The 27,454-nt window shown below is 38.3% G+C and overlaps 1 protein-coding gene across 4 annotated transcripts in view; it reads left to right on the forward strand.

The window, feature by feature from the left end:
• FSIP1 (fibrous sheath interacting protein 1) overlaps positions 1 to 27,454 on the forward strand; it is a 205,051-nt gene that overhangs the window by 11,783 nt on the left and 165,814 nt on the right. For all 4 annotated transcript variants that reach the window (XM_037056100.1, XM_037056099.1, XM_037056102.1 and 1 more), the window contains exons 3-5: positions 9,135 to 9,318; positions 13,314 to 13,468; positions 14,735 to 14,828. In XM_037056100.1, coding sequence (XP_036911995.1) covers positions 9,135 to 9,318; positions 13,314 to 13,468; positions 14,735 to 14,828 — 433 coding nt within the window. The remainder of the gene's footprint in view (positions 1 to 9,134; positions 9,319 to 13,313; positions 13,469 to 14,734; positions 14,829 to 27,454) is intronic.

A 27,454-nucleotide genomic window follows, 5' to 3' on the forward strand; every position in this document is an offset into this window, starting at 1 on the left:
ATATGTGTGTGGGCCCTCTGTATGTCCTCCTTGGAGAAATGTCTGTTCAGGTCCTTAGCCCATTTTTTAATTGGATTGTTTGTCTTCCTGGTGTTGAGTCATGTGAGTTTGGAGGTCAAACCCTTGTCCAAGGTATTATTGGCAAATATGTTCTTCCATAAGGTCAGTTCCCTTTTCATTTAGATGATGGTTTCTTTAGCTGTGCAGAAGCCTTTTAATTTGCTGTAATCCCATTTGTTTATTCTTTCCTTTTATGTCCCTTGCCCTAGGGGATGTGTCAGTGAAAATATTGCTGTGTGGAATATCTGAAATGTTCCTGCCTGTGTTCTCCTCTAGGACTTTCATGGTGTCACAACCATGAAGTCTTTTATCCATCTTGATTTTATTATGGTGTGTGGCATAAGTTCATGGTCTAGTTTCATTTTTTTGTATGAAAGAAATAATGAACCAGATCTCCTAAAACCATTTGTTGAAAGAGACTATTTTTACTATCTTTACTTCATTTTATGCTTCTGCCCCATTTGTCAAATATTAATTGACCATAGAGTCATGGGTTTATTTCTGGGCTCTCTGTTCTATTCCATTGATCTCTGTGTCTGTTCTTATGCCAGGAGCAGACTGTCTTGATTACAGTGGCCTTGTAATAGATTTTGATATCAGGTATGGTGATCCATTCTACTTTGTTCTTTCTCAGAATTGCTGCAACTATTTGGGGTCATTTATGGTTCCATATAAATATTTGAAATATTTGTTCTGTGTCTGATATGCCATTAGTATTTTGATAGGGATTGTGTTGAATCTATAAATTTCTTTGGACAGTATGGAGATTTTAATGATGTTAGTTCTTCCAATCCATGAACATGGTATATACTTCCATTTATTTATGTCTTAATCTCTTTCTTCAGTGTTGTGTAGTTTCTGAGTACAGTCTTTTACCTCTTTAGTTAAGTTTATTCCTAGGTATTTTATTTTTCTTGTTGCTATAGTAAATGGGATTTCCCCCCTAATTTCTGTTTCTGATAGTTCATTGTTGGTATACAAAAATGGCTTCCATTTCTGAATATTGACTTTATATCTCGCACTTTGGCCAAATTCACATATTAGGTTGAGTAATTTTTTGATGGAGTCTGTAGGGTTTTCTGTGTACATTGTCATGTTGTCTGCAAATAATGACAGTCTTACTTCCTCCTTTCCAATTTGTTTGCCTTTTATTTTCTTTTTCCTGGCTGATTGCTGTGGCTAGAACTTCCAATGCTATGTTGAATAGAGGCAGTGAAAGTGAACCCTCTTGTCTTGTTCCTGATCTTAGGGGGAAAGCTTTTAGTTTTAGCCCTTTGACTGTGATGTTGGCTGAAGGTTTCTTGTATATGGTCTTCATTATGTTGAGGTGTGCTCTCTCTACTCTCACTTTGCTGAGTGTTTTTTTCATGGGTGCTGTACTTTATCAAATGCTTTTTAAGCATCTATTGATATGATCGTGTGATTTTTATCTTTCATTTTATTTATGTGATATATTACATTTATCGATTTGCATATATTATACCACCCTTGCTTCCCTAGGATGAATCTCACTTGATCATTGTGTATGATTCTTTTAAAAGATTTTATTTATTTATTTATTTTTAGAGAGGGGAAGGGAGAGAAACATCAATATGTGGTTGCCTCTTGTACATTCCCCACTGGGAACCTGGCCTGCAACCCAGGCATGTGTGCTTGACTGGGAATCAACTGACAACCCTTTGTATTGCTGGATTCAGTTTGCCAATATTTTGCTAAGGATTTTAACATTTATGTTTATCAGTGATACTGGCCTGTAGCTTTCTTTCTTTGTTGTATTTTTATCTGGCTTTGGAATAAGGATAATGCTGGCCTCATCAGAAGAGTTTGGGAGTCTTCCCTCTTCTTGGATTTTTGGAATAGTTTGAGAAGGATTGGGGTTAGGTCTTCCCTAAATGTTTGGTAAAATTCTCCTGTGAAGCCATCCTGTCCAGGGCTTTTGTGTGCCAGGAGTTTTTTGATTACTGCTTCAATTTCACTAGTTGTATCAGTATATTCAGGCCTTCTGCTGCTTCTTGACTCAGTTTTAGAGGATTATGTTTCTAGAAATTTATCCATTTCACCCAGGTTTTCAAATTTCTTGACATATCCTTGTTTGTAGTAATTTCTTACAATTCTTTGTATCTCTGTGGTATCAGTTATAATTTCTGTTTTGTTTCTCATTTTATTAATTTGCATCCTTTCTTTTTTTTCCTTGATGAGTCTGGTTAAAGGCTTGCTGATTTTGTTTACCTTTTCAAAGAATCAGCTCCTGGATTTCTCGATCCTTTGAATTGTTCCTTTTGTCTCTATGTCATTTAATACTCTTTTTATTTTCCTTTTTTAAAAGATTTTATTTATTTATCTTTAGAGGTGAAGGGAAGGAGAGAAGGAGAGAAATATCAATGTATGGTTGCCTCTCATGTGTCCCCTGCTGGGAACTGGCCTGCAACCCAGGCATGTGCCCAACTGGGAATCGAACCGTGATTGTGTGGTTCACAGGCTCCCGCTCAATCCACTGAGCTACACCAGCCAAGGTTCTTTTTCATTTCCTAAAATATCTAAACTTGGTGTTTTTTTAAGAGTAAGTTTTTTTATCTGTAATATGGAATAATTTTTTTGCTTTAGTGGTGGTTGCAATCAGCAATTTTGAATCTTATGGTGAAAAAAAATGCAATTTTATGAATGCATACTCATTTATTCTTTTGATTTATGGCTTGACTCTGTATTGTGACACTCTTAAATTTTTTTGTTCATTATGATTTAGTGTAGGAAATAGTAAGCACTGTAAGCATTTCCAATCCCAAAGGGTTGAACACAGGAAATTCACTTCCTCAACATCAGAAACAAAAAATTGGTGACCAGTCATGCAGAGATAGTCAACTGCCTTTGCTATTTCTTTCAACTTCCTCTCAAGATGGCTTCTACCGCACTTCTAGAGTCTAAGTCTTGTGCAGATGCACCTAACTGGATGACCCTAACATGCAACCAGAACCCTACCTGCTAGTGGCTTTGTAAAATGCAGTTTCTGGCTTAGCTCTGTTTTGTTTCATCTAACCCTGCATCGTTACTGTACTGTATGTTAACTCTTATAGCTTTGTAACAGTTCTTGGTATCTGGCAGGATGGGTCTCCTCATCCTATTCTTTTCTAGGACTATTTTAGCTATTCTTGGCTTTTTATTCTTTATATATTTTAGATCAGTTTTTCAAGTCCTATAATAAATACTTTTAAAATTTTGATTGAATTGCTTTGAATTTATAGATTAATTTGGAAAGACCTTCTAATTTTATATTATTAAATCTTCCCATTTGTTAACATTGCATCTTACTAACTTTTTTTGTTTCTGATTTAATAGCTTTACACACTGTAAAATTCACTCTTTTTGATGTATAGTTTTGAGCTTGGCCACCATGGAGAGTAACATACCATCATGAGATATAAAACAGTTCCATTACCTCTCAAAAATTCCATTTGAGATATGGAGTAACATTGAGTAACATTTGAGTAACATTCCATCATGAGATATAAAACAGTTCCATTACCTCTCCTGTTACCCCTACGTATACAATTTCTATTCTTAATCCCCGGAAACTCCTGATCTGTTTTCTGTCCATTTAGTTTTTCTTTTTCCAGAAGGTCATGTGAATGAAATTAAAAAGTACGTAGATTTTGAGACTGGCTTTTGTCTAATGGCACAGTGCATTTGAGACTCAGCCATGTTGTATGTATCAATAGTTCATTCTTTTTGTTGCTGAGCAATATTCCGTTGTATGGATGTACTGCAGTTTGTTTATCCATTCCCCCATCAAGGAATATTTGGGTAGTTTGCAGATTTTGGTGACAATGAATAAAGCCATTATGAATATTTATATACTGAGTTTTTTGGGGGGAATTAGGTTTTTATTTCTCTTAGGTAAATATCTAGAGGTGGGGTCACTGGGTTGTGTAATAAGTGTATTTTTAACTCTAAGAAACTCAAACCGTCTTCTGTTCCCACCAGAAATGTATCAGAGTCCCAGCTGTTTTGCATCCAGTTGATATTTTTTTTAAAACAGCCATTCTGATAGGATTACAATAGTAGCTCTTTGTATTTTAACTTGCATTTCCCGAGTGACTAATAATGTTGATATGTTTTCATGTGCTTACTTGTGGTCCACATATCTTCTTTGGAAAGCATCTGTTCAGTTATTATATATATATATGTTTTTAAATTTTGTTCTGTTATTGGCTTTTTAGGGTACTTAATGTATTCTAGATACTGATTTACAAATATTTTCTCTCAGTCTGTAGCTTCACTTTTAATTTTTTAAATTGTGGCTTTAGAGAGCATTTTATGTTTTTTCAAGTGCAACTTATTAATTTTTTTCTTTTGAAGATTGCATTTTTTTTTGTTGTGTGTAAGAACTTTTTGTCTAACTCAAGATTCCAAAGATTTTCTCATGTTTTTTTCTGAAAGTTTTCTGTTTTATGTTTAGGTTTTTTGTAGTCTCTTTTGCTACCAATGAGAAGGCTTTTGGTAAGCCCAATATTTATTTGAGTGTGGGTTGTCTAGTTTAGATGTTTTTCTCTGATTGCTTTGTTTTCTCTTTGTCTGTATCTACTATTACTTACCTATGTATGAGGTTATTTAGTTTACCTTTCTGGAGACTAGTAATTCTTCAATCTAAGAATTTGTATGTTTCATTTAGTTTGAAAATTTTTTAGCTGTTGTGTTTTCACATTTCAAATATTTCAAAAATGTCATTTTTTTCTATTTTGTCATCCTGGAAGTCATATTAAATGTCTGTAGAATCTTTCCCTCTATCCTTCATGTCTGTTATGTTCTTTTAAATATTTTCTATTCATTTATTTCTCTGCACTTTATTCAGGGGCATTTTTAACATGTATTCTGTAATTTTGAATTATTTCTTATTTTATATCAAATCTGCTCTTTAATCTGTCTACTGGATTTTTAAATTAATGATATAGTTTTAATTTCTGAAAGTTCTTTTTAGTTTCTTTTTGGTCTGTCTGTTCTTTACCATATATTGATCTCTTTTTTTAATTTTAAAAGTACCAAATAAAATATTTATGATTATCTTTATCGACATTTTAATATCTTAATTTTTGTTTATTGTGATTCTTGGTTATTGTTGGTAACATGTTCATGACTTTTAAACTTTTGGAATGTAGCTGGGAATTTTATGGAACCTGATTCGAAACTGTGTCTTCCTGAGCAGGCTTGTGTGTGCTTCTGCTGGATGCCTCGGAGATATAACATGAGCATGAATTCCTCCCTCCCTCTCTCTCTCTTTTTTTAGCCAGTTTTTCAGCTTTAAGCATCCCAGAGCACACGAATAATATAAATTGGAACCCAAACCCACATGAAGCATGACCTTGTAGTTGCAAATCTCAGGGAAGGCTTTTCATACTTGTGTCTTCATTCTTACCCTGTGCTTTTGACTAGATGTATTTTTCACTGAGGATACACCTCTTTGGGGCATCTAGCTTTATGGAGTGGAAATGGGAAGGTTCCTCTCCATCTCCTTGCCTGCCCCCTTTTTTTAAGATGCTGATTTTCTTTTTCTTGTTTTTTTAAAAAGATTTCATGTATTTATTTTTAGAGAGGGGATGGGAGAGAGAAAGAGAGGGAGAGAAACATCAGTGTGTGGTTGCCTCTCATGCATCTGCTACTGGGGACCTGGCCCGTAACCCAGATTTGTGTCCTGACTGGGAATCGAACCAGTGACCCTTTGGTTTGCAGGCTGACACTCAGTTCACTAAGCCACATCAGCCAGGGCTAAAGGTATTGATTTTTAGAGAGAGGGGAAGGGATGGGGAAAGAGAGGGGGAGGAACATCAATGTCAGAGAGATACATCAATTGGTTACCTTTGGAATGCCCCCAACTGGGACTGAAACCCAGGCATATGCCCTCCGGCAACCTTTTGGTTTGCAGGATGACACTCTAACCTGCTGAGTACACTGGTCAAGGCAGTCATCTTCTTGTCTTGCATGGAATCCAAGGCCTATTCTCCTACCATTGTGTGTTAAAACCTAAGCCCATTGTTTTCTGAGGCCAGCACATTCTCATTTGTCTCTCTTTTTTACTTCTACTCCCCCCCCAACCCCAGCCAGGAACGAGGGCAGCTGCTTTAAGGATTTATAAGGCTCCTGTTACTAGTTTTCAGTTTCCTTTTAATGTCTGTCTACTGGCAATTTCCCTAATGTTCTTGTGAGCTCATCTATGTATTTATAAGTAGATGGAGGGTTTTAGTTCATTCAGTTTTCCAGAGACCCAAAATTGGAATCTGAAAACAACTTTAGGTTCTTTAGTTCCAAGCATGGTAATTATAAACCTGAACTCTAGAGTCTAGGGTTTAAATTGGGTTCCGCTGCCCATATTTTATGTGATTTGGGGAAAATTGCTTTGACTCTGTCAATTTTCTCATCTGTTCAAACCTCATAGGTATGGTTTAAAGATAAAATGACATACAATGTTTAAAGTTCTTAGAATAGTGACTAGCACTTAGTAAGTATTCAATACTTCTTAGTTACTGGTTTCAGTTCTTCAACTCAGTCCTTTCTGTGTTATTCATAGCATTCAGCATAAAGTCTGGTACATAGTAAGTATTCACAAAATATGTGTTCAGTAAATTTAGAATGAAGATTTTCCCACTTTATGTAGGTAGAGTGGCATGGAATTAGTGTTTCTGCTTATTTATTCCTGGGTGATGATTTTGTGTAAAGCAGCAACTTCACAGTATTGACACACAGGTTTCAATACATAGATTAATATGGCTTTGTTCAAGACTTATTTAGAAGAGAAGTATCGGTAACCAAGTAAGATTTCATTTTAACCCACTAAGCTACTGTTAAAACTCTACCATATTTGTAAGTTAACAGGGCTTTGATAACTTTATAAAAGGAAAGCCTCCTAAAAATTGTGATTTGTGTTAACAAGTTCATGGAAGATAAGATTTGTGTTAGGCCGGGGGAGAAAGTCACAGATGCACTGCATGCTGACTGTTGATTGCAAATGAGTCAATGATTAAGAAACCTTGTATACTGTCAGAATAACGAATCCTGGGATTTTGATTAGTTCTATTGTTCAAATCTGGCTTTTATTAATATCTTACCAAATTTTTCTATGTGGCAGAAAATGAGTTTAAAATGCTACATTTTTAATGAAATTTCTTTAGTAATAATAGATTTCTCATTCTAAAAATTTTGGTTTATTGTTGCTTATGAATATTTTTACCAAAAGAACCTATAGTTGTAATTTGTTTAAAAATCTCACATCTCTCAGGTAGGTAATCTAATTGTCAGGAAGGTTTTTATAGGGTATTTACTTTTCCTGGGACTAACATGCAAGGTTTGGAGTGGGGGATGTGGAGCAATGAAAAATGGAGGTGGAAAGTGGCTTTGAAAATGAAGGAGAAAGGAAAGTCGTGCACACAGGCCACAGGGCAGAAGAGCGGAGGGTAGGGAACAGAGAGGCCAGTGGGCGGTGAATGGGCTAGGGAAGCTGGGTGGGGCACTGTGGGTAAAATTGTGAAATGGGCCAAGTTTGCCTTTTGTCCTCCAGTTCATCTTTTTGCCTTGTTGCTTGTTCTAAGAGTCAGAATTGCATGGGGTGATAAATGTGAGAGGTCTTTGTGTATCCTAAAGTGTGCTATCTGAGTATACTGTGAACATCTAGTTATCTTTTGTACATTCTATATAAAAACTCAGTTTCATGGTAAGGTCGGCTAAATTCACTTCTGCTGTGATATAAATGGCTGACAAGACTCATGTGACCTTTCCCAGCAATTTCAGCATTTTCACAGAACTATGTAGCCTTAAGGGTTTACTGGATATTATGGAATTTCAGGTTTTACCTGGCCCTTGATAGATGTATGTTTTTGGAGAGGGAACCGTCTTTAACACCTCTGAGATTACGTAGAGTAGGCATTGTTTTGTTTGTTTATAAGTTGGGCCTCCGCTAGTTTCATTCTGTGCTGGATCTGTTTTCTTCTCCATCAAGCCAGGTAGCAGTGCCTTTACCATAGGGTCATCGTGTGGAATGAGGGAGGCCGTGTGTGTAAGGCACTTAGCACAGGGCATGGCTAGTAGTAATTCATCAATAAATGGTGGTTATGATTGTCACATCACGGACTCAGCTCATTTCTGCTGGGGTTTATGCACTAGTTCAGGTGAACAGAGATGCTCCTGCAGTCCTGTATCCCTGGCAGTTTATTCTCAGTACCACCAACCTTCTGCTTTGGAGATTCACAAGGGGCCACAGTTACAATAGGAGGCAGCGATCACAGGATGCAGAGACTGAGGACAAGGGCTGGAGCAGTCAGTCTGTCCATTGGGAGGGAAAAGGTCCCTCTCTCAGAAGTGGCTGCTTCTCTCTCCCTTGGGCTGCATTCATCTCCACCTTGACTCTCATTGCCCTGCGCAGTCCTCAGGGCCCTATGATCCCTGTTTTTCTCCCGACTCAGCCATGAATGTCTTTTCTTGTTCTCTCCCAGGAAAACACAGCTGTGGTGTTTTCAAAAGGGACTTTCCTAAAATGGAAAGAGAAGCCATAATGAAATAGGAAAACTGTGAATAGCATAAAAATAAATTAATCACCAAAGCACATGATTCTTGCGTGAAGAAGTTCAGTAGAACCACATCTCAATTCAGACTATTCACTTTCCAGCTGTTCAGTAGCCAGTCACATGTGGCTGGTGGCTGTGGTATTGTGTTGGACAGCACGGCTTGACTTCTGACTCTACGTCTGAGTGTGAGCTCAGGGAGCAGGGGCCGTCACGCCTCATGCCCAGAGCCTGCCCGGCAGCAGTTCTCTTCAGGACTGATTCCTGACTTTTCTCCATTAGTGCTAGAAATTGCTACAGAATGGTGCATATTTCTTTGGTGCAAATTCTTATTAGATTTAACTGTGTAGTTAAGTTGCATTTAATTAAAAAGTGTTATTTTCCTAGAATACTTTAATGCTAATGTATGTGTGTTCCCTTATATGCTTCCATTATCTAAAATAGTCCAGAAATTTAAAGTTTAAAACCATACATTATTATTTTTTTTCATACATTATTTTTGAAAAATGTTTCTTTGGAAATAATTTTTAGGTTGATAGTGCAATCAAGTTGAACTCTGATGAAGAGGGCCACTCATTAAGCAGTAACCCAGAGGGAAGTAGAAGCCGCGATGATGATAAAGGAGAAAAGTACACTGAGAAAACAAAACTGGCTGGAGAGGGGTCAGGTAAAGATTTGAATTGGGTTCAACCTCAAATAATCTCTAAATGTTCAGGTAGGTGATGGCTAATGATGATTATAGATGTTAAAATATTAGAATTAGATATGTTTTTTATCAGTTAAGTAGAATAATTAAAAAATGAGTCATTACTTTGTGAATAAGCAAGCATCAGTTATTATTTAGAAGAATATTAAGAGTCCTTCAATATACTTAGAAAAATATGTCATTTAATAAAATTGTTATTGTGACCATTTTACATTAATCAAGTACGAAATATTTCTGCATTTTATTACATGAGTTATTATTGATCTTTTTTTATGACTGAAATTGTACAGTAAAATATATGCTGTAACTTATACTTTTTTTAGGGATAATCCCACTTGATCGTAGTCACTTTTGGATTTTAAAAGACTTCTTTTTTCATGGGTATTAAGTTAACACTGGTCAGAGTGAAATAGAACAGCAGTTCTCAGAACGTGGGCACAGAGCTCTGAGGGTCTCGTGAGACCCTTTCAGGGGCTCTGCAAAGTGAAAACTACTTTCATTATAATACTTGACATAATATACTAGTAATATAGTTTATCATAGTACTGAAATAATCTATTTGCTTTCTTGCCCAGTGAATGGGCATTTGCACTGATGGTACAAAAGCAATGTTGGCAAAATCGCTGATATTTTTCCCTGAGTGGTGTGGCTCAGTGGGTTGGGTGTTGTCCTGCAAACTGAAAGGTCACCATTTTGGTTTCCGGTCAGGGCACGTGCCTGGGTTGCGGGCCGGGTCCACGGTTGGAGGCCGGTGAGAGGCAACTGATTAATGTTTCTCTCTTGCCTTGCTGCTGCTCTCCTTCTCTTTCCCCCTCCCTTTCTCTTTCTCTCTAAAAGTAAATAAATAAAATCTGGTAAGAAAATTGCTGGTGCCTTAGTATGAATCAAGGCAATGGCTTTGAATCATGCTATTAGTCATTGTAATCCTCAGGACCAGGCACTGGCAGGAAAAAGAAATAGCCAGTGTCACTCAAGAAAGGCTTTGGAGCAGTACAAATTAATAATTTTATGAGACCTTGACTTTTTAAAGAGTATATTTTTAATATCCTGTGTGTTAGAATGGGAGATACACATAAAGCAATTCTGCTGTATTCCAAAATGTGACGGCTGTGTTGAGGAAGAGACTTGTGTGATAGTTTAAGCTGAGAGCTGAATTGGCCACTTTTTAAATGGAGCATCATTTTTACTTTAAAGAATGACGAACAGAAAAACTGTTATCATTCAGACGGGTATTTGGCGTTCATTTAAAAAAAATAAAATGAGCCTATTAACTCAAGGAAGACAATTGACAGTATTTTTTGTCACTGATAAAATTTGAATAAACTTTCAAGTGAAAATTAGAATTTTGGAGAACTTGTGTATGTCCGTGTGAGCTCAACAGCTTCCCAGCCCTTCGATGTTGCTTGTGTTTGGCTCCCCACTGGGGAATTGAACCCCTGTTGTCCTGAATGGACTTTTCTGATAAAAATTGGTGGCCATATTAACAAATGTGATTTTTTTTGATATTGTGTACTAAAATATGTTAACAGTTTGAAGGTCAACGTAATTCAGTAAAATAAAACCGAACCACTGTTTTCCAAATGACCAATGTAGGGTGAAAGATCCCTTTAACATGATAGATGGATCCATGGATTTTAATGGAACAAATACAAAAAGCTCACTGATACTGTTACAGATTTTTCATTATAACTCACCTTTTAGAGAACAACCCCTGTAGATTTATACAGTGTCAAAGAAGGATATTCACTGCTATATGAAAAGGCTATTAAATTTGTCTTCTTCTTTCCTGCTACGTGTCTGTGTGAGGCCAGATTTTCTTCACACACTTTAACTAAAATAACAGATTGCAATAGATTGACTTCAGAAGCAAACATAAGTATTCAGCCGTCTTCTACTAAGCCAGATACTCAAAAATGAAAACAAGGCCATTCCTCTTAATATTTTTAAAAAATATAGTTGTCAAAGTGTTCTGTTTATGTTAATATATAATTAGTAGTAATGCTTATTATTTAAAATGAATAAATATATACTATTTTAAATTTTTATTTCTAGTATTACAATTATTAATAGATATAACTCATATAAACAAAAGCTATTTTGGGTTTTGAGTAATTTTTAAGGCTGTAAAGGGAAGCTGAGATTCATAAATTGTGCAAACTGATGATTTAGAATATGTTTGGGATAAAGTCAGCTCCCAAAGTTAGGCCAGGTGATTCAGGCTTACCGTTATCAGGAAACAAGATATTGTAGTTGAGATTAGCTATCACCCAATTTCATTGTATTTGTATGTTTTTTTGACAATTGATGCATTTTTTAAAATTGTTGTTCAAGTACAGTTGTCTCCATATTCCACCACCACTTTCTCTTGCCCCACCCACCCCCACCTCCTACCCTCAATCCTTCCCCCCTTTGGCATTGTCCATGGGTCCTTTATACACGTTCCTTGATGACCCTTCCCTGTGTTTCAGTACAGCATGAATTACTTCAGAATGCCTGCTATATAGACCACCTTTGTACATGGAGCCTGAGAAGGCTCGGATTTGCACTTGGGAATTAGCACTAGAGGCTGTTGCATTTGAAGTACGTAAGCAATAAGATTTGCAGAGCCTCTTTATTAATATGATCAGTATTAATCAGTATTCTTTTTTTTAAAGATTTTACTTATTTAATTTTGGAAAGGGGAAGGGAGGGAGAAAGAGAAGGAGAGAAACATCAATGTATGGTTACCTCTCAAGTATCCCCTACTGGAAACCTGGCTGGCAACCCAGGCATATGCCCTGGCTGGGAATCGAACCAGCGACTCTGGTCCACAGGCCAGAGCTCAGTCCACTTCAGCCAGGGCCACACTAGCCAGGGCCATCAAAAGTTTTTTTGAATAAGCTTATTCAAAAAAAAGGCCTCTAAAAATATTTTATTTTTCTTAAAGGGAGAGTAATATACATTATAGAAAACCATCAAACCAAAAACTCTTTGGATTTCCAAAAGTCACAAAATTTGGCCTTTGTTAGCATAATATGCCATTTCTAATGATCTAAACTGGGGTAGTTGAGACTTTAGTATTTGAGCATTTATGCTTATTGCCAGATTATTATCCTTTGTCAGACTTCACAGAGTAAGTATTACCTACCTAGTGGTGAAGCACTTTGGCTTGGGAGTCAGACAGATCTGGGTGGAAACTGACCCTGCCACTTACTAGTTATATCATCTTGGATATGTGTGTAACCCAGTTACACATTAGCCTCAGGCTACAAATTTGTAAAAGGGTACAATAATTATAGCACCTCACAGGGTTATGATGAGAATTAAGTGAGATAATGCGTGTAAATAAAGCACTTAACACTGTGCCTATCAGGTAACTATAAATGTTAGCCACTATGATGAGAAAAGTTTCTATAGAGTTCTTAATTTGAAACAAGTTATTAGGAATTATCCACAACTCAAGAACATTTTAGGTACATTGAGAAAACAGAACAAGTGGGAGGGGCATAGATAAAGGTGTCTGGTTACACGGAGCACTTTTCTGAACGTGTTTCTGTGTGTCGGAACCTTTTTGTGTCACTACGGCATGCTGTGTTTTACCGCAGCACCGTGCACATGCCTTCTCTTTCGGTTAGTCTGAAGCAGCTCTGGGATGGGGTTTTGGTCTTACTCCATACTTGTTAATCATGAATGTAGAAGGTATAGCAGAATGAAAGAGAAAGAATTGGGGGTATACAATCATACAAGACCCACTTTTGGGTTCAGTGCTATAATTTATTAGCTATTTAAAAGGGCCCATCTATCTCAACTCTAGAGAAACATGTCTATTTTGCAGGATTGTTAGATAGTTATGTGAAAAAATACATGTGAAAGCAACTTGAAAATCAAGACACTTGACCTGTGTTAGCTATTACTATCAGCCATAAACATTTGTTGAATGAAAGAAGAAATAGTAAAAATAAAACAAAACAAAGCTTTAAGGTTTGCTAAACTTCAAGCTTATTCCTACTTTCAACACAATATAGATGAACCCGAATTAAAAGAATTAGATTCTCAACTTCAAGATGCTATTCAGAAGATGAAGAAGCTTGATAAAATATTGGTGAAGAAACAATATAGAGAAAAGGAAATTAAGAAACAAGGTCTAGAAATGAGAATAAAGCTGTGGGAAGACCTTAAGGTAAGAATTGTATAACCACATTCTGACATGTAAGAAGCAATTTCCTCTGTTTTGAGTAAGAAGAGCACGGACTGTGGTAGTTATTAGTGTGGTCTGCGCTGACTGATCCATTTTGTGGAGGTAGGTCACTTTTCAGCACTCAGGCCCTGCCCCGGCATGGGTGCGTTCATGCCCTGTGACCGCAGCCCAGCAGGCCTCTTACCGCTGTTGGCCGGGGCTCCTCCATCTCCAGACTAGAAAGGCGTGTGATGCCTCCTTTCATTAAGCATGTATAGTTGCTTTTCTTCAGCAAGTTTACATTTTGGAGATAAATGTACAAATACACAAAATCTAACCTCCCTGTTCTCATTATTATTTGAGTCAACTTTTGCGACCAGTAAGTGGGAGAGTTCATCATTTCATATGCTGGTCAAGATCCCTTCGGGAAGCTGTAAAGTGGTTGAGACTCAGGGTCTGGGACCATGCTCTCCTTGCTTGTGTCTTAATATTTCTAGTGCTTGATTATCTGTCCTTGGCCTTCTTGGACCTCTTATTCTCTGTAGTATCGAGGGGTGGATGTTGACCAGATGTGAGCACTGACTTGATGTATAGCTATTAGCTCACACTTGAACTTTGCCCCTCAAAGGAGAGCACTTTTAAGGTGAGGAACATTATAATAACTGGTTTTGACAAATTCCACCTTGATCAAATGACTGACTTTGGAGGAAATTTCCCAGTCAATAATATGAGTTAATAATACAGCAATTAAGAATACATTTTTACAAGTTTCCCAGGAAGACCACTAGGACAGAAAGAAAGCAACACACAAAATGCAGTGCTTTAAACTAAGGAAATAGTCTGTGCAAATTTTAACAGAAAAATATTAGCCTATCACTTATTTCTATTGAATCTCAAAGCAAATTTTTGCCTTGGAAACAAGAATTATAACTGGAAGGAAGCATAATAAAATATAGTAGTAATCTTAAAATATCTGAAATTGTAATTTGATGATAGCCTCATTAGTTATAAAAATATTAGACAATCTTAAGAAACGTTAAGCAAGGTAATTGTGATATGATGGTAGACACACACTCCAGTGCTCTTTGTGAGTGTTCGTTGACAGTTTTGAGGGGACAGGAGACATTAATGGAGTTCTTAATTAAAGGAATAAAAATGGTCTGAGTTGTCTTGTTTGTATATGCACAATTGGAAACCTCATTGAAATTTAACAAAATATCAATGTTGCTTTCTTTTCTCATATTTAAACTTTCATTTCTCTTTCATTAGTCTGCAAAAAATAGTGACGCCTTGTCAAGTAATGAGGAAATGGAAAATACAAAAAAGTTTCTAGCTTTGACTGCCGCATCAGAAGAAACTGTTGGTGAGTGAAATTGACTCATCTAAGAGGCATAGAATATTTGGATTAAGGTAAAATTCCCAATTTAATTATTTTTTCTTTTTTTAAAATATATTTTATTGATTATACCATTACAGTTGTTCTATTCCCCCCCTTCATTCCCCTCCACCCACACACTCCCTTCCCCACCATTCTCCCCTTTAGTTTCTGACCAGGTGTCTCAAGTTCTTTAGATTCTATATTTCCCCCACTATTCTTGCCCTCCCCCCTGTCTATTTTTTACCTACTGTCTATGCTATTTTCTGTGTCTTCTCCCCCGTTCTCCTCCTTCCACTCCCCTGTTGCTAACCCTCCATGTGATCTTCATTTCTATGGTTCCACTCCTGATCTAGCTGTCCTCTAGGTTTGCTTTTGTTTTAGGTGTGGTTGTTAATAACTGTGAGTTTGCTGTACTTTCACTGTTAATATTTTTCATCTTCTTTTTCTTATATAAGTCCCTTTAACATTTCATATAATAAGGGCTTGGTGATGATGAACTCCTTGAACTTGACCTTATCTGAGAAGCACTTTATCTGTCCTTCCATTCTAAATGAAAGTTTTGCTGGATAAAGCAATCTTGGCTGTAGGTCTTTGGATTTCATGACTTGGAATACTTCTTTCCAGCCCCTTCTTGCCTGTAAGGTCTCTTTTGAGAAATCCGCTGACAGTCTGATGGGTACTCCTTTGTAGGTGACTGTCCCCTTATCCCTTGCTGCTTCTAGGATTCTCTCCTTCATTTTAGTCTTGGCTAATGTAATTATGATGTGCCTTGGTGTGTTCCTTCTTGGGTCCAACTTCTTTGGCACTCTCTGAGCTTCCTGGATTTCCTGGAAGTCTATTTCCTTTGCCAGACTGGGAAAGTTCTCCTTTATTATTTGTTCAAATACGTTTTCCACTCGTGGCTGTTTCTTTCCCCCTTCTGGTACCCCTATAATCCGGATGTTGGAACGTTTAAAGATGTCCTGGAGGTTCCTAAGCCTCTCCTCATTTTTTTGAATTCTCATTTCTTCATTCCTTTCTGGTTAGATGTTTTGTTCTTCCTTCTGGTCCATTCCATTGATTTGAGTCCCAGTTTCCTTTCCATCACTATTGGTTTCCTGGACATCTCCTTTCATTTCAGTTAGTTTAGCCTTCATATGTTCCTCTAATTTGTGACTATAATCAACCAGTTCTGTGAGCATCCTGATAAACAGTGGCTTGAACTGTGCTTCTGAGAGGCTGGCAATTTCTCGGTCGCTTAGAGTTATTGGCTCTGGGACTTTGAGTTCTTCTTGCGCCATCTTTTGGGCTGTTCGTGCCTGTTCTGTAGCAGGATTGGAGCCCTAGGTGTTCACCAGAGCAGGGCAACTCAGTAGCTGGGTTGTGACGTTGTATGTGGGGGCGGGGTCAACGAGGGACAATGGTGTCCCTCTGCCCCCACAGGTGCTGCAGCTGCCACCATCACCGGGCCCACTTGCCTAGTCCCACTGCACGCGAGTGTGCCACCGCCATCAGCCCTTGCCCCCTGGGGCCTGCGTGGTCCATCTTACTGTGCGCAAATGTGCGACCGAGGTCAGTCTGCCCCACACCCTGACTGGGTCCGGGCCACTTGCGCCCCTGGGTCTGGGGATCTGTCCTGCCCAACCCTGCTCTGCTGCTGGCTCTGCCCCTCTTACCGTCCCCGTTGAACGGTGAGTGGTTGTCGGACTTCCGTATAATTCAATTTTCTGTTTTGTGGCTGTGTCTTTGTTCTCCAAACCTTTGTTGTATTCAAACTTGGTTGTGGGAGAAGGCACAGTGTTTCCACCTATGCCTTCATCTTGGCGGAAGTCCCTCGCTGAGCTAATTATTTTTTCTTTTTCTTTGTGAGTTTTTTTTAAGAGGAAATGATCACATTAGGTAGGATTATTTGGAACTATCTCAAGTTTAGGTATGTTTCTAGAGTTTTTAAGTAAGGTTTATATCTGCTCAAAGGTGGGGGACAAGGCAGTGAAAAGTTGGGGAATAGACAAAGCATGTCTTTGCTTTACTTCCCGTGTGTCTTAGCTGCCTCTGTACACCCAGTTTATGCTGACAGTCCCCTGAAGGCCAGGGCCTCCTGTGAGGTAGCTCTGGTCTCTGCAGCCCCTTTCATAAAAATTCATTACTGGTTTGTCCTGTTTTCTGGTCTTTCACAGTTCTTTTTAAAAGACCAGCCAATTAATTTTGCACATATGTTTTTACTTCTCCACCTGTGTGTGTGTATATTTGTGATTCCTCTCCTCCTCCTCATCTTCCTTTATCTTCTTCTTCTTGTATAGAACTGTTATGGATTCATGTAACCTATTTAAGTTACATAGTGGTGAAACCTTTAGGGATTGGGAAGCAGTTGGTATTTTTTGGAAGGACACTTTTGAAATCCTTTAACTACATCACATAAGTGGTCATCTCATATTGGTTGGGCATTAGATAGGCTTCAAGCAGGGGCTTCTGATTTCTCTGAGAATCCTGGAATCCATTTGTCTTTTACAAAATGAATGCTTAACATTTTAGAATCCCAAGAACCTGATACAGGCTACTGCAACTCTTTAGCATGAGTTGTGATGTGGATGAAATTCCTTCAGGTTTGTGCCTTCCCAGTCCCAGCAGTGAGAGCTCAGAAGCTGCTTGGGTCTGTCTCCATGCAGAGAGAGAACGGCGCTGGCCAGATCCTGTCTGTAGTGAGTTCAGTAGTGTCCCTCCGAAGAATTCATGTCCACTTAAAACCTCAGAATGTGACCTTATTTGGATCTCTGCATGTGCAATTAGTTAAGATGAGGTCATACTAAATCAGAGTGGGCCCTGAATCTGATAATTGGTATCCTTATGGGAAGACTAATAGAGACGCAGAGACACACTGACATAGGAAAGATGACCATGTGAAGATATAGGTAATGATTAGAATAATGTAGTTACAAACCGAGGAACACCAAGGATTCTAGAACCACCAGAAGCTAGGCAAAGAAGGATTCGTTTTTATTTTTTAAAATTTTATGTATGTATGTATGTATTTATCTATTTATTTATTTTATTGTTGTTCAAGTATTGTCTACATTTATTTCCCACCACTCCCCCACCCCAGCCATCCCCACCTCCCTCCCCTGCTTCCACCCCCCAACCCCCCTTGGTTTTGTCTATGTGGCCTTTATAGTTGTTCCTGAAAATACTTCTTCCCTTCTCCCCCATTATCTCCTCCCACCTCCCCTCTGGTTACTGTCAAATTGTTCTTAATTTTAATGTTTCTGGTTGTATTTGGCTTGCTTGTTTGTTTTGTTGATGAAGTTCCACTTCAGGGTGAGATCATATGGTATTTGTCTTTCACTGCCTAGCTTATTTCATTTAGCATAATGCTCCCCAGATACATCTATGCTGTTGCAAAGGGTAGGAGCTCCTTCTTTCTTTCTGCTGCATAGTATTCCATTGTGTAAATGTGCCATAATTTTTTGATCCACTCATTTACTGAGGGGCATTTAGGCTGTTTCCAGCACTTGGCTATTGTAAATTGTTCTGCTATGAAGATTAGGGTGCATAGGTTCTTTTGGATTGGTTTTTCAGGGTTCTTAGGATATAATCCTAGCAGTGGAATTGCCAGGATTTAAGGCAATGAAAAGGCAGTTCCATTTTTAGTTTTTTGAGAAAATGCCATACTGTTTTGTATGGTGTCTGCACCAGTCAGCATTCCACCAACAGTGCACTAGGGTTCCCGTTTATCCAAATCCTCACTTGTTGTTTGTTAATTTATTAATGGTGGCCATTCTGACCAGTGTGAGGTAATTTCTCATTGTGGTTTTAATTTGCATCTCTCTGATGGCTAGTGTTGTTGCTCATCCTTTCATATATCTCTTGGCTCTCGGTATGTCCTCCTTGGAGAACTGTCTGTTCAGGTCCTTAGCCCATTTTTAAATTGGATTGTTTGTCTTCCTGGTGTTGAGTCATATGAGTGTTTTATATATTTTGGAAATCAAACTCTCATTTTCAGTATCGTAGGCAAATATGTTTTCCCATAAGTTTGGCTCCGTTTTCATTTCGATGATGGTTTCTTTAGCTGTGTAGAAGTTTTTTTGATTTAATGTAGTCCCATTTGTTTATTTTTTCTTTATTTCTGTTGCCCTAGGACATATACTGGCAAAAATACTGCTGCATTGAAAATGGCCTTTTAAAAAATTATTTATTTTTAGAGAGGGGAAGGGTGGGAGAAAGACAGGGAGAGAAACATCAACGTGTGGTTTCCTCTCACACACCCCCCACTGGGGGATCTGGCCTGCAATCCAGGCATGTGCCCTGACTGGGAATTGAACCAGTGATCCTTTGGTTCTCAGGCCGACACTCAATCCACTGAGCCACACCAGTGAGAGCTAAAATGGCCTATTGACATTAACCTTTTCAGTCACAGAGTTACCACCAAGTGAACTTTTGGCCTTGGGGGGCAAGATGTTAGTTTTCAGTTGCCCTTTCTCCAAAATTAAATGAGAATTATCAAATACATTAATGCTTAAGGCTCATGACATGTGTATTTGGCTTAAACTTACAGAGCTTACAGGTGTAGCTCTGGAGTCACGTGACTCCGGTAGGCCCTATAGACAGTTATAGTCATGTTAGAGTAGTACTGGTGGTTTTTTTAAAAAAGATTTATTTATTAAATTTTAAGATAAGATTTTATTTATTTATCTTTAGAGGGGAAGGGAAAGAGAGAGGGAGAGAAATATCAATGTATGGTTGCCTCTCATGCGTCCCCTACTGGGAACTGGCCTGTAACCCGGGCATGTGCCCTGACTGGGAACTGAATCAGCAACCCTTTGGTTTGCAGGCTGGTTCTCAATGCCCAGCCAGGGGAACATTACTAATGTTCCAACATGGAAATTAGTTGGACCTAATGAGCTGAAAGCTGAAGTTACCAGGGGCTTGAACATTATGTTCAGAGAATCGTCACTTTAAATGATCACATTAGAGTTTCAGTTTTTAGATTTTTGAACTCTTAGTCACTTATTATATATTGGCAAAGCAGGTAAGATTTATGAGGTTTATTTGTGTTGAATATTTATCTATATTTCATTTATCTATATTTATATATTATTTATATTTATAAGATTTATAAAATTGATTTATTGTGGATTGGCGGAGCAGGTAAGATGCAAAAGTGGGGCCGATGTACGAGAGTTGGGAGTAAAGGACAGGTGAACCAAGTGTCTGTCGCCCTTCACTCTTGTTACCGTCTGTCTGGATTAGCTCACACTTGACCAGTCCCCCAAAGGAAGAGAGAATATTATTGTATTCCTGTGCTTTCAGATTTAATTAGAATGAATTAGAATTAATTTTAGTAATTCTAATTAATTCCCTCAGATTTAATTAGAATTAATCTTATTAATAATTAATTTTAGAATTAATCAGTTTTTTATACTGGTCTTTTATAGAAAGCAGATTTCTTAATAATTTTCTGCTGGCTCTTTATATCACAGGTTTGTATTTAGCAGTTACAAATATAATTTTTAAAAATATTTAAAGCACCTGGCTGGTGTAGCTCAGTGGATTAAATGCAGACCTGTGAACCAAAGGATTGCGGTTCGATTCCCAGTCAGGGCACATGCCTGGGTTGCAGGCCAGTTTCCAGCAGAGGATGCACGAGAGGCAACCATACATCGATATTTTTCTCCTTCTCTCCTTCCCTTCCCCTCTAAAGATAAATAAATAAAATCTTTAAAAATATTTAAAACAAAAGGAGATAGTATTTATTTTAGATTACATTATTAACTTAATTACACATTTAAAAATATTTTTATAGCATAATTATTGCCTTACTCCAAAAGAGGAAACTTTCGGAATCTGTGATTTCAGAAAGGTATTATTAGCAGAGTATGAAAGAAATAAATAGAAATGCAAGAGTTCAATTCGATCACATAGCATAGATTTTTGAAAGTCTCATATTCCTACTATTACAACGTGTTATAAAGTGGCGTGAAACTGCTTATATCTGTTTCATTCTGAGATTAGTTTCCCGTGTTACTCCCTGAACTGTGGTTACCTCTTAATTAAAAAAACATGAAATATTAACTAATTAAAATTATTTAAATCAAGCACATATGTAAGTTTTAAGGTAAAATATTTCTATAAGGCTTATTATGAAAGCAAATCTTTTGCACGGTTTCCTTCCATGAATGTTTTTTCTTTGTTACCAGGAAAGCACAAAGCCCTTATAAATTGTCCAGTAGATGGCAGCATCTAGTTAAAATACGTTCTGTACTGAAGGCTCTTGAGGATGTTAGAGGCAGATGTATTTGGATTTGAGTTCTAAACACACACGTGTACAAACATACCCAAACCTACTTTCTACCTTTATTCTTATTTTTTTCCTTTAAAAAAAAGGGACAAAGTCTTAGGATGAGTAGTATTCTTAGTGTCTCCCAGTCATTTCCTTAACTTTTTATTTGAGAGGAACTTGATGGACTTTGGAGTGGCGCGCAGTGGCAGCCTCCAGCCTCTTCTGCAGCCCCCCAGGCACGAAGTACACCCTAGGCCCCTGCTCACAGCACAAATAACCAATAGCAAAAAAGGCATTTGTTGTTGAGTTGTTATTTGGTTTTATTTATAGGTACTGAATAAAAAGAGGCCTTGAATTTGAAAGATAAAAACCACATAAATTGGTTTTCACCCTATTTTGACTTTATAGCCCAGAGTTAATAACTTCAAGTTTACTGAGATTTTGAGGTAGACAGTATTGTGCTTGCTAGAGATCTTCTTGGCGATACTTATTTTTAAACATCTTAAATTATTTATTTATTTATTTATCTTTAGAGGGGAAGGGAAGGAGAGAGGGAGAGAAATATCAATGTATGGTTGCCTCTTGTGGGTCCCCTTTTGGGAACTGGCCTGCAACCCAGGAATGTGCCCTGACTGGGAATCAAACTGCTATCCTCTGGTTCACAGGCCTGTGCTCAATCCACTGAGCTATGCCAGCCAGGGTGATACTTTTTTTTATTAAAAAATTTTTTTAATCCTTACCCAAGGAAATTTTTTCATAATGTGTAGAGAGAGAGAGAGGAAAGGAGAGAGAGAGAAACATTGATGTGAGACTGAAATGAAGATGGGTTGCCTCCTATATGTGCCTGGACCGGGGATCTTATGTGCTCAAACCCGAGATCAAACCTGCAATCTAGGCAGGTGCCCTGACTGGGAATCAAACCCTCCGTGTTTCAGTTATGGGATGATGCTCTAATCAACTGAGCCAGGCCAGCCAGGGCTTGGTAATATTTTAAAGGTTTATCCCACCCCTTTTTAAGGGATCACTTTTAAGTTTTTCTAGAGAATGTTGTGAAAATCCAAACTTTTTGCTATACCAGCAGTTTTCCTTTGGTTTTTAGCATTTATCGGATGGATAAAAATAGAATTCAGCCCTGGCTGGTGTAGCTCAGTGGATTGAGTGCGGGCCCGTGAACCAAAGGATTGCAGATCCATTCCCAGTCAGGGTACATGCCTGGGTTGCAGGCCAGTTCCCAGCAAGGGACACGCGAGAGTCAACCATACATTGATATTTCTCTCCCTCTCTCCTTCCCTTCCCCTCTAAAGATAAATAAATAAAATCTTAAAAAAAACAATGGAAGAACTGAGATTAATTAAAAAATAAATAAAAATAGAATTCAATACTCTCTGAGATAGATATATTCAGTGCTAGGGGTTGTTTGTTTTTGGTGTTTTTCATAGACATTATTCTTTTTCCTTTGTCACATTTGCCTCTTATATTTCTGGCTCCAAATTTATGTGTGTGTAAGCACACAACAGCAGCATATTAATCAATGCCTCTCACGATCTGTGAATACCTCTTTCAAAGTGCTTTTCTGTGAAATTCAGGTGTATGATACTTATGGTTTTAGATGTTAAGATTAAATATTCTGCCTCTCCCCATGCCACCCCTTGTCCCCCACCCCCCACCAAAGAATCTGATAGTTTCTTTCTGCTCAGATTTGCAAAGGACAGAAAGAGAAAATCGTATAACTGTGCTAACTGGTACAACTAAGGAATTGTGGTTTTTAATCTCTGTGATTCTCAGTATTGCCTAGCAATTTCCTTTGCATCTCCAAAGTGGCTATTTTAAATAGTTACTATATATTTAACCTTCTAATCTCTTCTTCAAGTTCTCCACTTTGGCAGTCTTACTCTCCAAAGGAAACAGTTCGGCTGGGTGGGAATCCCTTTCGGACTCTGCCTTCCTGGCTCAGAACTGTACTCAGTGCCCCTCTGTCCCCTTCAGTCTTACCCCGAATCAGCTATGTTCAACCTTTTTCATCTCGTGTCACATGTAAACTAATTACAAAAATTTTGCGGCCCGTCAGTATTATATTTTTTGCTGATCTGACCAAAAAATAGGTATGATTTGACTTATTCACAGTGGACAGCTATTGTCGTGTTGGCTGTTGTCATTTTTAAGCAATCCAAGGGAAAAGAGTCAGTGCCCCTGACGAAGGAACCCAGTACTGCATGCTTTAAAAATTCCTGCTGCATGCCATTGTGCCTCTCGTGGCACACCGGTTGAAAATTGCTGCCTTAGACTGAGGGAACGTGCTCTTCTAGAAGGCCAAGGTCAGTAACGTTTCATTCCTTTCACCCTGCCACTGACTGTGGATCCATTAGTCATTCCATTTCTCACCAAGCGCGTCACCCTCTCTCTTTTCTGACTCATTCCCTTCAGTTTGCTATAGTTAAATCTTCTGGTCCTAAACAGAATCCAAGAGCTGTATAAAACTTCCTCCCTCAGTCCTTCATCCCACCCCCAAACAGATACCATTCAATTTTCCTCCTCTCCTTAGAGGCCAGACTTCTCGAATATATCCTGAGAATCCCGAAATACCAATCAGAAAGAATACGCACACCCCTGTGTTCATAGCAGTGTCATTTGTAATAGTCAAGATCAGGAAACAGCCCAAGGGCCCATCTACCAAGTGCCCAAGTGGGTAAAAAAGCTGTGGTACATTTACACAGTGCAATGCTACGTGGCTGTTAAAGGAAGGAACTTATCTTTTGTGACAGCGTGGGTGGACCTGGAGGTGATGCTAAGTGAAATAAGTGAGTCAGACGAATACCAGGTGATCTCACTTACATGTGGAATCTAATGAACAAAATAAGACGACAAACAAAATAGAACCAGAGACATGGACACATAGAACAGACTGATGCTGGGGTGGAGGGAGTGGGGACTGGATGAAAGGAGGTAAAGAGGTTAATCAAGGAACATGCATGCATAACCCTAGACGCAGGCGATACTGTGGTGATGGCCAGAGGGCAGGGGCAGGGGCTGTGTGGAGGAGGGCAAGGCGGGGGAACATAGGCACGCTTGCTACCTGGTCGACTTATAACTTCTTAATTCCTCAGTGAAGTGCTTTTTCTGCATCATCAGTGGTCTTACTTCATCAGTAGTCTTCCTGAATTCTTAACTGAGTGACATACTTCCAATTTTTATCTTATTTAACATCTCTGTAGCATCTGACACAGTTGACCACTCATAGCATAGTGGCATTTTTACTGGATTCATTGTTCCCTGCTAGCTCTCCTCTCTCTCCTCCCTCCCTTCTTTCCTTCTGATTGTATGTTTTCTCTATCTTGGCTAATGGTTTCACCATCCATCCAGTCTTTGTGATGGTTAGTTTTATGATACCCAGATGTCTGGTTAAGCCTCGTTTCTGGGTGTGTCTGTGAGGGTGTTTCCCGAAGTGACTAACATTTGGATTGGTGGACTGAGTGGAGCGCATTACCCTTCCCAACGTGGGTGGGCATCATTCAGTCTGTTGAGGGCCTGAGTAGGACTAGAAGGTGGGAGAAGGGAGGATTTGTCCTCTCTCTGCCTGACAGCTGGCATTGGTACATTGATTCCTCCTAGCCCTCAGTGACAGTTAAATTACCTTACTAATTCTAAGTATCTTTAGTTGTTTGCTTTGGGTCTCGTTAGTTTATGATCTTCTGGTCATAATGTTAATTTTTGTGTCCTTTTCAGTAATTATTCATGTTCTGAGAATACTAGAAGGATTAGTGTTGAAATTTATTGAATGCATTCCAATATCTAACTTATCACAAAAATTTTCTTACTTGACAAACTCATTTAATGTTTTAAATTTAATAAATTTAAACTCTGAGTCTCTTATTCCTTGGTCAATATTTCTTGGTTATAAAGTATTATTCTTTCAATTTAGTACCAAACTTGAATGGCTGAATTTATTCAATTTTTGCATCTACATTTATAAGTTAGATAAGCCCTGTGTGTGTGTATGTGTGTGGGAGAGAGGGAGGGAGAGAGGGAGAGAGGCCGATGGCATCCCCCACGTGACTGTGTATTGTGTTGGGGTAGCCGTGGGATTGGGGGTAAATGTATGTATGTGTGCTTTGTCAGGCTCTGTTAACTTCATGAAATAAATGGGGCTGGCTGTTCATTTTCTATGCTTTGAAATAGTTTATATAACATGTGGATTATTTGTTCTCTAAAAATATGAAAAATTTCACTGGAAAAACCATCTGGTTGAAATAATTCCTTGGAGGCAATTTTCTGACATTTTTTCAGCTTCTTTCATATTTACTATTATATTTCAGTTTACTAGTCTTCTGGAGTCAATTTTGGCAATACAGCCATGTCACTGAGACTTTAAAGTATCCATTTCACTGAGATTTTAATTTTCTTTTTTTTGTATCTTTTTTTTATTTAATTATTTTTCAAGTACAGTTTTCTGTCTATTACTCCCATCCCATCCCACTCCCCGTGCTCCCCCCTCCCTCCCATTTCCACCCTGCTCAGTTGTTGTCCATGTATCTTTTATATAGGTTCCTCTAAATCCCTCCCCTATTTCCCCTGAAATTCCCTCCCCTCTTCCCTCTGGTCACTGTCAGCCTGCTCTCTATTTCAGTGTGTTTGGTTATATTTTGCTTGCTTGTTTGTTTTGTTGTTTAGCTTCCTGTTAAAGGTGGGATTATATGGTATTTGTCTTTCAACACCTGGCTTATTTCACTCAGCATAATGCTTTCCAGTTCCATCCATGTTGTTGCAAAAGGTAGGAGCTCCTTCTTTCTTTCTGCGGCATAGAATTCCATTGTGTATATATACCATGGTTTTTTGATCCATTCATTTACTGACGGGCACCTAGGTTGCTTCCAACTCTTGGCTATTGTAAATTGTGCTGCTATGAACATTGGGGTGCATATGTTCTTTGGGATTGGTGTTTTAGGGTTCTTAGGATACAATCCTAGCAGTGGAATTGCTGGGTCAAAAGGCAAGTCCAATTTTAGTTTTCTGAGAAAATTCCATACTGTTTTCCATAATGGTTGTATCAGTCGCAATCCCACCAACAGTGGACCAGAGTCCCCTTTTCCCCACACCTGAGATTTTAATTTTCAACAACACAAAATTTCATATTTCAGAGCATTTTTGTTTTTTATTATTAAAACCCCTCACTCAAACATATGTTCATTGATTTTCAAGAGAGAGGAAGTATAGTGAGGTGCAGAGAGAGAGACAGACAGACAGACAGACAGACTGGAGATTGAACCCAGAATTTGTGTATGTGCCTTGACTGGGGATTGAACCTACAAACTTTGGTGTATAGGATGATGCTCCAACCAACTGAGCCACCCAGCCAGGGATACCATAGTATTTTTAAGTAATAATTCTCCTTATTGTTTACATTTCCTATTTCTTATTCCTATTTTTGTTCATGTTTTTCTGCTATTTTTAATCTAGAAGTTTTTTTTAAAAGTTAACTTTTTAAGTATAATTTTAGATTTACAGAAAATTACAAGGCTAGTATGGAGATTTTCTATACACCTGCAACCAGTTTTCCCTGTTATTAACATTAGTATCATACCATTAGTTATAATTAATGAACCAGTATTGATATATTATTAACTGAAGTCTGTACTTTATTCAGACATTTGGTTTTTGCCTAATGCCCCTTTTCTGCTCCAGGGTCCCGTGCAGAGTACCACATTATGTTTAGTCCTCCGTTTCTCCTTAAGCTACTCTCGACAAGGTGCTTTCTCAGACTTTCCTTGTTTATGATGACCTTGGCAGTTTTGAGGAGTACTGGTCAGGCATTTTGTAGAATTTCCAGCAGTTGGGATTTAAGCCATATTTTTCTTATCATTTGGCTAGGGTTGTATGTTCTTGGAAGACCACAGAGTGAAAGTGCCTTTCCTTTACATCACAGGACCCTATCAGCATAATTTACCACCATTGCTCCCCTGGCTGAGGAAGTGTCGGTCAGGTCTGTCCACCGTGATGCTCCTGTGTTTTTACCCCTTTTCATGCTCTCGTCTTTGGGAGGAGCCGTGTGCAGACCATGCGTAAGGAGTAGGGAGTTAGGCTTCACCTCCTTGAAGGCAGAATATTTAGGTACATTATTTTGAATTATTTTGCATAGGGATTTGTCTGTTCTCCCCATTTATTTATTTATATCAGTATAGACTCATGGATATTTATTGTGCACTTTGTTTTATAATCCAATAGCACTTTACTTTCTTGCTCAAACATTTCCAGCTTCTGCCATTGGGAGCTCTCAGTCGACTCCTGTGCCCCTTCGGCAAACCTCCATCGTTGTGTTTTGTTTCGTTTTGTTGCAGTTGTTGAGCACTTTCTTACTTTCTGG

Source organism: Sturnira hondurensis, unplaced genomic scaffold (genome assembly GCF_014824575.4).
Source record: "Sturnira hondurensis isolate 20B ecotype Veracruz unplaced genomic scaffold, ASM1482457v3 Scaffold0008782, whole genome shotgun sequence".
NCBI classification, from domain to species: domain Eukaryota; kingdom Metazoa; phylum Chordata; class Mammalia; order Chiroptera; family Phyllostomidae; genus Sturnira; species Sturnira hondurensis.